The following is a 12401-nucleotide window of genomic DNA, read 5'->3' as shown; positions in this document are numbered from 1 at the left end:
ACTTTCTCCAACCGTTGTTACAGATTACAGGGAACGGCCTGGATTTAAGAGACAAATACATGTTCCTCTTATTTTGGACACTTATTTGTAGCCGCAGTGCTTAATTTGTAAAGTGGGAGGTCCCGGAGCACAGAGGATGAGCAGCTCCTGTGCGGAAAAAAAGAGGGGGAGAGGGGGGCGCGGCGCTGCGCTTCTGGGCATGTTTTGTAATAACACTGCAAATTAAGTTCATCTGCAGATATTTTGTGGATGTCGTTTCATGAGAGAAATCACCAACAAGACAGCTATCAAAATCAGACATTAACACTAAATAAACTTGCATTTTTTTATTTAATTATTTGTTTGTTTGTTTTTTTGTTACATAGTCAAAAGAGGTGTCGGATCACCAGATCCAGTGTAAATAGCTGCTGGAGCCAACGCCCGAGGTTCCGGAGCACGCTCCGGCTTGCTCCCCCTCAAATTAAGCACTGTTTGTAGGACACTGCCTCTGATCTGTCCTACAGTCTACCAACAGCAAAAGAACACAACGCTAGCTAATGTCGTTAGCTAATAGCTACTACAGAAGAACAAAGAGGTTACAATGGGTTATTTTAGCCTATTTGGTTACACACTCGCCGCCACAGAACGTTAACAGCAATGTAATGCCTTTTCTGGCTAATTTTATTCGTCTTACCTCCAACAAAGTGGTCACTACACAAGCGTTGATATGCCGCTATCCATCTTCTCCGTCGGTCAGCATCTACCGGGATCCGATAAAATGATAACCCTTGCCTTGTTTGTTGATGGTTACTACATCCAGGTGCACAACAATATAGTGGCATGATGGAAGTCTTGCTGAAAATAAACACTTTCTTTGCTGCCGTTCCTCAATGCTGGCTGTGGTAAACTACTGGTAGTACATGTCCAAAATGGCGGCCGCGTTTGTCGTGACGTCACGTGAAAAGGGTCTATAGAAGACTCCAATGGTCAGATCCAACACCAAGATTGCTGTGTATTGTACAGTCGTGCCAACCACACTGTTATACGGATGCGAGACCTGGACATGGTACCACCTTAAGAAACTTGGCCAATTCCACAAGAGATGCCTGTGAAAGATCTGTAAAATCTCACAGAAAGACAGTTTCAAACCCTGAAGTCCTTGCGCACTGTAAAATGACTGGTATCAAGGTATACCAGTAACGGCTAGTTCCTTAATAATATAGGCCAAAGTGTGTTTGGTCCCTGCACCAGGCACAAATAGATGGGCACAACAGTACAAGCTTAGCCCTCAAAGTAAAACACAAATTTGAATTCTGCAAATGCTTTGACATGCTAATAACCTTTAATTATATCTGAGACTTCCTCATACAGAAAATACTAAATCCTTGATTGATCACAAATTACAATCTATATTAAAAATGACTCAAATTCGAGGGCATTAAAAATGGATGATTTGGCATTGCAAAAAGAGAACGATGCACAAATAAGATGACACTTCACATGTTTGTAGTGACAGAATTAATGAAACTATTTAAAAAAAAAAAAAAAGTTGCAAACCTGTGCTACCTGTGCTTCATTTCCATTCAGGGTCTTAGAAATGTGATACTTTTTGTGGGGTATGTAATTGAATCTGCCATATTTCTGTAAATATTCTATTTAGAGAACTCCCATTATATAAGTGACCAGGCAATCTGGTTTATAATAAGACCAGGTAGTGATGGGACATGAATACATTTGTTTTCTAGTATTTTTAGGGCCCTAAACCCCACTCGCAAGTACATTTTTCTTAATTTAGCATTTTTAGGAAGTACCTATGGCCAGGATTTTCTAGATAAATGGCTCCATGTTTTCCTACCAGATCAGCAACATGTAGAGTGTTAATTTACCAAATTTCAAATGTCTGTGTAGCCTAGAAGCTGAGAAAAATGCATTTAAAATCCCTGGCGAGGATTTAGGGGTACATTCTAGTCCAATTTATTAATTTTTCCAAAATGGCATAAATTAAAAAAAATAATAATAAAAACCCACTGGGTCTAGAAAGCTGAAATTTTGAAATCTAATTTAGATTTACATATATTTTCATCAGTTACTTCCATTAAAATAGAAATATTGCTGCAACCAGTTTTCTATATGTTGGGGCTTAGACTGACCCTGCTGTGTTTGTTCTGATTCTTATTTTCCATCATCATTATTCCAAGCAGCAGAGTTGCTGGAAGTCTATTGCTTTCGTAAACTGTTTATATTAAAAAAAAAAAGTGTATACACACACACACACACACACACACCTTTCGTAAAAATATATGAGCAGTAAAAAATGTCATGCCAGCATCAAACTTGGTATACAGGTTCTTAAACTAGGAGATAAAATTGTGATTACAACTCTGGGGGAATTTTAAATTTTGGTGCTTCTAGTTGGCATATTTGCTAACATATAATACCAATTGGCTTGCTCAACAAAAATGACTGCCAATAAAATTTCAGCAGTCATTATTTGCAAAAATGTTTTTTTTTCTAAACTTATCCGAGACAGTTTTTTTTCTGAACTGCCTGAGAATTGGGGTACACCAACAGACCATAACTCTTCTGTGGTACCCCACCTTGCCGGGGTAGAAGAGCTTGTGTGCCTCAGCAACCCGGCGAGCTAGGCTGGCTGGAGTTTCATACTCCTGGTAGGGTCACCCATGCCAGACAGGTCAAAGGGTAGAGGTCAGACGAAGAGTGGTACCCTGGTCCTCCAGGTTGGGCGTGGTGCTAACAACTCCACCCCATAAAAAATAATCATCATGTTATGGAAACTTCAACAAGCATTTCTACCAATAACCCTACAGTAGACTTGAGCCAACATCATGGCAGTATGACCACTCTTGACCAAAGCCCTTGGGACATTAGGAGTGTGAAAGATGGTCTACTCGGGCCTAAAGCAAAAGATAGACCTGGGTGCATGGAATGTCCACACCATGTTTGAAACATCGAAGACGGCTCAGGTTATCAAAAAGAGATGAAATGATACAATCTGGACATCCTAGGCATCAGCAGGCCACCAAGTGGCAAGCGATAGATCCATCACCCTATACTCAGGACATGGAAGTGCACATATTTATGGTGTAGCTATTATAGTGTCAAAGGAGAAGGCCAAGACCCTGTTAGAATGGGAACCCATCAGTGAGAGGATGATTAGAGCAAGCTTTAACTCCAAGGCCCTGTCCACACGGCAACGGATTCAGGTGAATCTGATAAAGTTGTTTATCGTTTCGGCCTGGCGTCCACACGGCACCGGCGTTTTGGGTGCCCCAAAACAAAATCTTTTGAGAACGGGTTCCAGAGTGGAAAGATCTGGCAATGGCGCCGTTGCAAAGTCGTCTGGATGAGTAGAATGGATTTGTTTACGATGACGTCACAACCACATGTGCTTCACGCCGGGTAGAAGTGTAACAAACTCGATGCGAGTTGTCAACAAATCCTATAACTTGGTTCATGAAACGCGCTTACAAAATATTTTCACTGTGAATATTTATTGTGTAATGGTGCAAAGTGAGAGAGAGAGAGAGAGAGAGAGAGAGAGAGAGAGAGAGAGAGAGAGAGAGTTAGGGCAGAGTCAATCCCGCCAGCAAAAATAGGGGAAAAAAAAAAAAAGGAGCGATCTCACCTCTTCAGATGTTGGTTTAAGTCCTACAATACATTCCTCAAAAAGGGCGTAGAAGAAAAAATTAATCCATCAATGTGTAGCATTCAATTTATTCCGGACCATTAAAGATGCCGCCTTCCGCGAAGAATCATACGTCATCCTCGCCGCCATATTGGATGGGTCAAAGCGGAGAATAAAGATGCCTCATTCATGTGCTGCGTTTAACTGTACCAACAGGTTTGCCGTCCAAATGAGATCACATGGGATTACCTTTCATAGGTGAGACTGGAAAAATACTTTTCATTGTATTTGGTCATTATAATGTAATTTTACGAACAGATTTTTCTGACTTTGTGGCTAATATGAAGTCTCGCGCATAATAGTTTATGCGCATGCGTCCTTACTTCTTCTATTGTTCTGGTGTCTCCGAAGGGACCGTCTTACAGCGCCCCTAGAGGTGTGGCATGTGTATTGCATCGTTTTCAGCAAGCGTTGCGTTGCCATATGGACCTGATATTTTACTGATCCATTGCCCATGTGGACGCGATATTTTTTTTAATAACATCTCGTTGCCGTTGTCGTGTGGATGTAGCCCAAGCACTGTAAGCTCACCATCATTCAGTGCTACGCACCAACTAATGATGCTGAAGAGGAAGACAAAAACAACTGGTATGAGCAATTATAACATGCTATATCCAAAGTCCCCCAACACGACATGCTTATGCTAATGGGAGATATGAATGCCAACAGTGAAAGAGCAATGGGAACACAGGGTTGTGGTGACAATGGCGAACGTCTAGTGGGCTTCTACATGAATAATAACGGTCATTGGTGGTACCCTCTTCTAACATAAGAACATCCACAAACTAACATGGAAGTCACCTGATGGTCACACAGTGAACCAAATTGACCATGTCATAGTCGATGGCAAGTGGCGCAGATCCCTCTTGGACGTTAAAGTCTACCATGGTGCTGATGTAAACAGTGATCACTCCCTGCTCACAGCAACAGTCAAACTAAAACTGAGACAGGCGTAAACACACACTCAGCACAGGAGACAACCTGACATTGCAAAACTAAAGTGCCCTAGCGTCAAGAAGGAATTTGTCACAGAGGTCAGGAACAGATTCAGTGTTCTGTTAGACCTAGATGAGGAAGAACAACTAGACAGAGGATAGATGGAATAACATCAAAGAGATGTACTGTGAATCTGCCAAGAAAATATTGGGCTACCGGCAGAAAAAGAACAAGGAATGGCTAAGACCTGAAACATGGCACAGAACAGAAGGGGAAAAAAAAATCAATCTAAAGGAGAAGTTGCTCAACACCAAATCTCAAAGACAGAGAAAAAGCACAAGAAGCCTACAAGTTGAAAGACAAGGAAGTGAAAGTGTGCCAGGAGAACTTTCATCAAGGAACTGGCTGGTGAGGCAGAGAGCGCAGCATTGAGGGGCGAGATGGGCACAGTCTACAAGGTGACCAAACGCCTCTGTGGATACAGCACCAAGTCGTCATCCATCAAAGACAAAGAAGGAACAACAACAACAGAGCGTGAACAAGCAGCCAGATGGGTCCAACACTTTCAAGAAGTACTGAATCGCCCAGAACCAGATGAGCCAGCTAGACCTCTGCTCACGGACGAAGTCCTCAACATTGACACCAGCCAGCCTACCAAAGAAGAAATTGTTGCTGCCATTAAGGCTATGAAGAATGGCAAGGCATCAGGCATTGATTCCATTCATGCCGAAATGTTGAAAACTGATATCAGTACCAGCACAAAAGTATTAGCAGATCTCTTCGGGGCAATCTGGTCAGAGGACAAAATCCCCAAAGACTGGATGAAGGGACTCATTGTTAAACTCCCAAAGAAAGGTGACCTGTATAACTGTGAAAACTGGAGGGGCATAACGCTACCATCAATACCATCAATCCCCAGCAAGATTTTCTGCAGAATCCTTCTAAACAGAATTGAAAAGGCCATAGACACCAAACAGAGAGGAACAGGCTGGATTCAGGAAGGGAAGAGGATGTATCAACCAGATCTTTGCACTAAGAAACATCATTGAACAGTATCTGGAGTGGAACACCCCCTTATTCATCAACTTCATAGACTTCAAGAAAGCGTTTGACAGTGTTCACCGTGACACCCTATGGAAGATCCTGCAGTCATATGGGATTCCAATGAAGGTCATCACTCTCAAACAAACAGTTATATGAGCACTTTGAATGCAGTATCACTGTGGATAACACCCTCTCACAATGGTTCCCAGTAGAGTCTGGAGTAAGGCAGGGGTGCATCCTCTCTCTTATCTTCTTCCTTGTAGCCATAGACTGGATTATGAGGCAGACATCAGACAAACCCAGAGGAATCCAGTGGACCCTTTTCACATACTTGGAAGACCTGGACTTTGCCGATGATATTGCTGCATTGTCTACTATGCAGCTCCAACTCCAAGAGAAGACAAACAGACTGGAGGGCAGTGCCAAACAAGTGGGACTCAACATCAGTACCACCAAAACTCAAGTTGTATCAATGCCAAACCTACATCCACCATCACAGTGAATGACCAACCACTAGAGTGTGTGGAAGACTTCACATATCTTGGTAGTCTGATCAGTAAGGACAATGGAGCCCAGAAAGACATCAAGGCAAGACTTGGTAAAGCCCGTAGTTCATTTGCTAAACTTGGTCCCATCTGGAAAGCCAAACAGTATTTCCTCAAAACCAAGATCCGTCTGTACAACAGCAATGTTAAATCTGTTCTGCTATATGGATCAGAATGCTGGAGAGTTGTGAAAACAGACATGAACAAGATCCAAGCCTTCCATAATGGATGCCTCCATAAAATCTGCCTCATATTCTGGCCCAACAAAATCAAGAATGAAGAGCTGTACAGAAAGACTGGTTGTCGTAGCATCATCACAGAAGTCAGAAAGAGAAGGCTGACCTGGCTTGGGCACACTCTGAGGATACAGTCAGCGCATCCCAAAGATCGCCCCAAGATGGACACTACCAGGAAAAAGAAAACCAGGATGCCCAAAAGCCACCTGGCGCAGGACAATTTTGGCAGAGCTGGATGAGATGGGGCTCACATGGGGCGAGGCACACAAGGTCACACAAAAGACAGGGCAAGGTGGAGAGAGCTAGTGGAAGCCTTATGTCCCATCCGGGACGAAGAGGAATAACGTAACATACAGACCATAATGATAATGTAAAAATATTTGATTCAAAAAAAAAAAAAATTTTTTTTTTTACACTGACCTCAGCAGCTCATGGCATAAGCTAAAAATTTCTCACGTCTTAGTATTAAAAGGCACATATACATTACTTATGTCAACATGTATACCAACTTTCAAGACCACACCACCCATAGTTTTCAGGTTCTGCTCCAGAAACAAAACCCCTAGGACTAACCTGAAAGACTAAGTCTGAAATTGTTTCCATGGAAACATGAAAAATGAAAATCTCAAATTTCTTAGTATGAAAAGGCACATCACCTTGTTAACATGTATACAAATTTCAAACCCATATCATGAAGTGTTTTGGATACATGCTCCAGAAATGAAGATTGCTCTTAGAAACCAAGTCAAAATATATATTTTTTAAATGTAAAAACAGGGGGCCTTTTCAAAAATACAAAATAGCAAAAGGCACCAGTTCACATGTTTGATATGTATACAGTTTCATGAAGATATCTTCAGTAGTTTTAAAGATATAGCCCGGAAACGAAAATGTGACCGGATGGACGGAGCCCATGTTTAAATTGTTTTAATTATTTAAATTATTAAAATATAATTTATCATTATTCCCTAAAAAGGGTTTGCACAGCAAAAACTGTACATTAGAACAACCAATCTGGCAGCTATGGTCCTATGCTCATCCACTACCGAGGTTAGAATGCCGATCGGCCACATGGTGGCACTATAGCAAGCCAAAACACGTTTTTGGCTGTAACTCTTGAACCATTTGGCCTAGAGTCAATGTTTTTTTATTTTTTAAAAACTAGATTCCCTGACTCCAGATGAACAAACAAACAAACAAATGCCATATTGGAATTTCTTCCATTTTGATTTTTTTTTGTAAAATAAATCTTTCATCCTTGACAGTTTGTCCAATTTACATGAAATATGGTGTAGTACACCTTCCAACCAATATCTTTAAAATATTGCACAAAGCAAGTTGCTGCATTAGAAAAGTTGGCCACATTTATCCAATGAATTTTGTGGGTACAGCCCCAGTTGATATAATGAGGTGTAACTCCTGAATGCAAGTGTTCAAACATCACAAAAATTGTGGAGTCTGTATGTCAAGAGCCTTAAAGTGCATATCACGGGTAAATTCAGGAGCAAGATCAATGTAATTCTCTTATTCTATATTAAACTTGGGTCAAATATCTCTCACATTTTGTGCAATTTTACACCTTGCACAATACCAGAAAAATTCAGTTGAAATCAAGCCATTTGAGGCGAATTTGTCCACCTCTGAAAGAACCTGGCATTTGGATTTCCCGGCAAACGTTGATTTTCGTGACGTTACATGCGGGACGCCTCCCTCTGAATCCTACATCAGCGCTGGTTTGTTTATAAGAAAACGACCTGGTGGTTTTCTGCAAGTTTCTTCAACATTATCACTTAATTATTAAAATGGTTAACAGATGTATTATGATATGGGAAGGTGTAGCAACACCAATCTTGATGGGATTAGTACTCATTGTTTTCCAAAAGACCGGACAATGAGAGAGAAATGGGAGCGCTTGGTCTACACAGGCTGTGCACTGAAACTGTGCAAGCTTGCGCAGCCTGCTGGCGCTTCCGCAGGTAACGTCACGAATCTGGCTCCAGACTCCCTTGAGATTTTTCCAGACGCGTTTTTTTTTTCTTCTTCTTCTGCTGCAGACAGATGGCCTTGTGCAAAATTACCCTTCTGGATGAGTGTGTAAAGGGACATACTTTCATATACTAGTGCATGTCAAAAAATTAGAATACCATGAAAAATTCCTTTTTTTTTTCATAATTTAATTGAAAAAGGTAAACTTTCATATATTCTATATTCATTACATGTAAAGTGAAATATTTAAAGCCTTTTTTGTTGTAATTTTGATGATTATGGCTTATAGCTCATGAAAATCAGAAATCCAGTATCTCAAATTATTAGAATATTCCCCAAGATCAATCAAAAAAAGGATTTACAATACAGAAATGTCCAACTTCTGAAAAGTATATTCATTTATACACTCAATACTTGGTTGGGGCTCCTTTACCATGAATTACTTTATCAATGCGGTGTGGCATGGAGGTGATCAGTCTGTGACACTGCTGAGGTATTATTGAAGCCCAGGTTGCTTTGATAGTGGCCTTCAGTGTATCTGTATTTTTGGGTCAGGTGTTTCTCATCTTCCTCTTGACAATACCCCATAGATTCTCGATGGGGTTCAGGTCAGGCAAGTTGGCTGGCCAATCAAACACAGTAATATCATGGTCAGCAAACCATTTGGTAGTAGTTTTGGCACTGTGGGTCCTGCTGGAAAAGGAAATCAGCATCTCCAAAAAGCTCGTCAGCAGACGGAAGCATGAAGTGCTCTAAAATCTCCTGGTAGATGGCTGTGTTGACTTTGGACTTGATAAAATACAGTGGACCAACACCAGCAGATGACATGGCACCCCAAATCATCACAGACTGTGGAAACTTCACACTGGGTTTCAAACACCTTGGATTCTGTGCCTCTCCACTCTTCCTCCAGACTCTAGAACCATGACTTCCAAATTAAATGCAAAATTTACTTTCATCTGAAGAGGACTTTGGACCACTGAGCAACAGTCCATTTCTTTCTCTCCTTAGCCCAGATAAGACACTTCTGACATTGTCTCTGGCTCAGGAGTAGCTTGATATTAAGAATGCGAAAGTTGTATCCCCTTTCTTGATGATGTCTGTTCGTGATGGGTCTTGATACACTGACATCAGCCTCAGTCCACTCCTTGTGAAGCTCTCCCAAGTTCTTGAATCAACTTTTCTTGACAATCCTCTCAAGACTGTGGCCATCCCTGTTGCCTGTGCACCTTTTCCAGCCACCCTTTTCAGCAATGACCTTTTGTGGCTTACCCTCCTTGTGGAGGGCATCAGTGATCATCTTCTGGACAACAGTCAAGTCAGTAGTCTTCCCCATGATTGTGGTTGTGTGTACTGAACTAGACCGAGAGATGCACTGTGTTCATACTGTTTTACTCAAATTCGAAATGAAATATTCTAATAATATTTTGAGATGGGTTTTTTTTTTTATGTTTTTGTACTGTATGCCATACTGATTAAAATTAAAATAGAAAAATGCTTGAAACATTTTAGTTTATGTGTAATGAGTCTATAATATAACTTTCACTTTCTTAAATAACTGATGGAAAATATTTATCTTTTTCACAATATTCTACTTTTTTGAGATGCACTTATATATATATATATATATATATATATATATATATATATATATATATATATATATATATATATATATATACACACTAAAAATAATTACACACACCCCTTCTGATTACTCAAAGAATTCACCCGTGCATTTGAAATCACCGGTGATTTAATAACTATTATTAATAATACATTTAAATGTTAATGATGGGCTACTCATGTCCTAAGAACATACTGATGTTCTTACCAGTTGGTTGAAAAGTTTTTCAGGTGGCATGTGAAGAGCCATTGTGTCAATCACCTGCAAATTTGAGACAAACACCTATTAAAAAGTTTCTCTTCTTCCATCCTTGGTGGGTCAAGTGAATTTAATAAAAAATAAAAATAAAATAAAAAAAATAATAAAATGCATCCTTTTTAAAAAAACTTATTTCAGTCTATTCCTATACAAAAAATTTTTTGTAAATATTAAATAAATACATTTCCTTCTTTCTCACCCCCTCTCTAAAGGGGTTGAAAGGTCAATGTTGGGACTAGTAGGGGTGGCTGAGTGTAAATCCAAGCACTATAAAAATGTTGAGTGTTTTTCTTTAAACAATGTAACTGCATGTAGTTGCTGTATAACCAAAAAAAGGCTGAAAGGCAGCAAATATCAGGTGTCAAAAGGCATAAGGGTTACCTGAGCAGCAAAGTGTTTGGGACTCTCACTGTCACCATCACCTTCCACATTCTCCTCATCCTCTGGGTCCTCCTCTCCGGGTGGAGGTGTTGCACTCAAAATAGGAAACACCACTTGCAAGATCGGTGCCAAAAGCTTATGCTTTAACACAGCCTTGAAGAAGAGGAAACAGTTATGCCTTCCTAAACACAATTTTCAAAGAGTGCTCCCCCTGGCAAAAAAAAATTAAAATCACCATTCTTGAAGGATGTAGATTCAGCTTTCTTACTTTGTTGCAAAAAATCAATTCACAGATGTGACAAAACTATTTTTGTTTAACAGCTGAACATTCTGGCATTGTGAAACATACCTCAAATAAAAATAACATTGAAATTAATCTTATATTTTTTTCCTGATCAAGTAGAGGAACAAAATTATGGAAGATACTCAATGATGAGAAAAAAAAAATTATGGAATCACCTTGTAATTTGCGTTTCTAAAACAAATACCTGCACAAGTCTAAATATGCAAATTAGTCTGCAGCTGTTGCACCTGGTTAACTGAAAGGAAGCATGGCCCCAACAAGAGAGCTGTCCGTTCAAACAATGGAAAGGATACAACTCCTTCAAGAAGGTAATTCAACACAGAGTCTGGTAAAAGATGTTGGTTGTTCCCAGTCAGCTGTGTCTAAAATTTGGAGCAAGTAAAAACAAAATGGGAAGGTTGCAAAAAGGAACACATATGGGTAGATCACAGAAGACATGACAAAGCATCAGGACAGACAACTGAAAGCAATGCCTTGAAAATAGAAAATACAAAAAACAAATGCAAAACAAATGGGCAGAAACAGGAATCAACTCGATCATTTGTGACCAAACTGTAAGAAATTGGCTGAAGGAAATGGGATTTACATACAGAAAAGCCAAACGAAAACAAGGTTACAGTGGGCTGAAGAGAAGCAGTTGTGGACTGTGGATGGTGGGATGAAAGTGATGTTCAGTGATGACTCATGAATCTGCATTGGCCAAGGAGATGATGCTGGATCTTTTGTCTGGTGCCGTTCCAATAAAACATAATAGATAACTGCCTGAAGAAAACAAGTAAATTTCTGCAAACATTGATGATAGGACCAGGGAAGAAGGCAACCATTACCTCTGCAGTAAATGCACAGGTTGACACTGACATTTTAGACACTTTTCTCATTCCATCAAATAGAAAATAGCTTTGGTGATAGTCATTTTTCCAGATGATGATGATGCATCTTGCCACAGAGCAAAGAGTGTTAAAGCTTTTTAAATGCTTTAACATTTAATTTGTTTGAGGAAATGCAAACAAACTCAATGACTTGGCCAGCAAACAGTCTGTATCTCAATCTGATTGAAAAGTTATAGTGGAAATTTGGGGGGGGGGGGTCCATGACAAGGCTCAAATCTTGCAAAGCTGATCTGTCGACCGCTGTACAAAAAAGTTGGAACCTGATTGCATAATATTGGTTTTCATTAGTAAAAGTCCATGCCTCAGAATTAAAGTGGTCATAAAAGTCAGAGGAGGTGCAACACTGAACAACCCCGATTCCAAAAAAGTTGGGACAAAGTACAAATTGTAAATAAAAACAGAATGCAATGAAGTGGAAGTTTTAAAATTCCATATTTTATTCAGAATAGAACAAAATCGATGACATATCAAATGTTTAAACTGAGAAAATGTATCATTTAAAGAGAAAA

The 12401-nt window shown here is 39.9% G+C and overlaps 1 protein-coding gene across 1 annotated transcript in view; it reads right to left on the bottom strand.

The window, feature by feature from the left end:
- Positions 1-12401, bottom strand: part of ipo4 (importin 4) — a 57399-nt gene that overhangs the window by 30936 nt on the left and 14062 nt on the right. The window contains exons 10-11 of the mRNA XM_060921427.1: positions 10699-10851; positions 10267-10320 (exon numbers count right to left, since the gene is read on the bottom strand). Of these exons, the coding sequence (XP_060777410.1) occupies positions 10267-10320; positions 10699-10851 (207 nt within the window). The remainder of the gene's footprint in view (positions 1-10266; positions 10321-10698; positions 10852-12401) is intronic.

This window comes from Neoarius graeffei, chromosome 5, assembly GCF_027579695.1.
Source record: "Neoarius graeffei isolate fNeoGra1 chromosome 5, fNeoGra1.pri, whole genome shotgun sequence".
Lineage (NCBI taxonomy): Eukaryota > Metazoa > Chordata > Actinopteri > Siluriformes > Ariidae > Neoarius > Neoarius graeffei.
The sequence above is the reverse complement of the archived record's forward strand: the minus strand, read 5'-3'. Positions and strand labels throughout refer to the sequence as shown.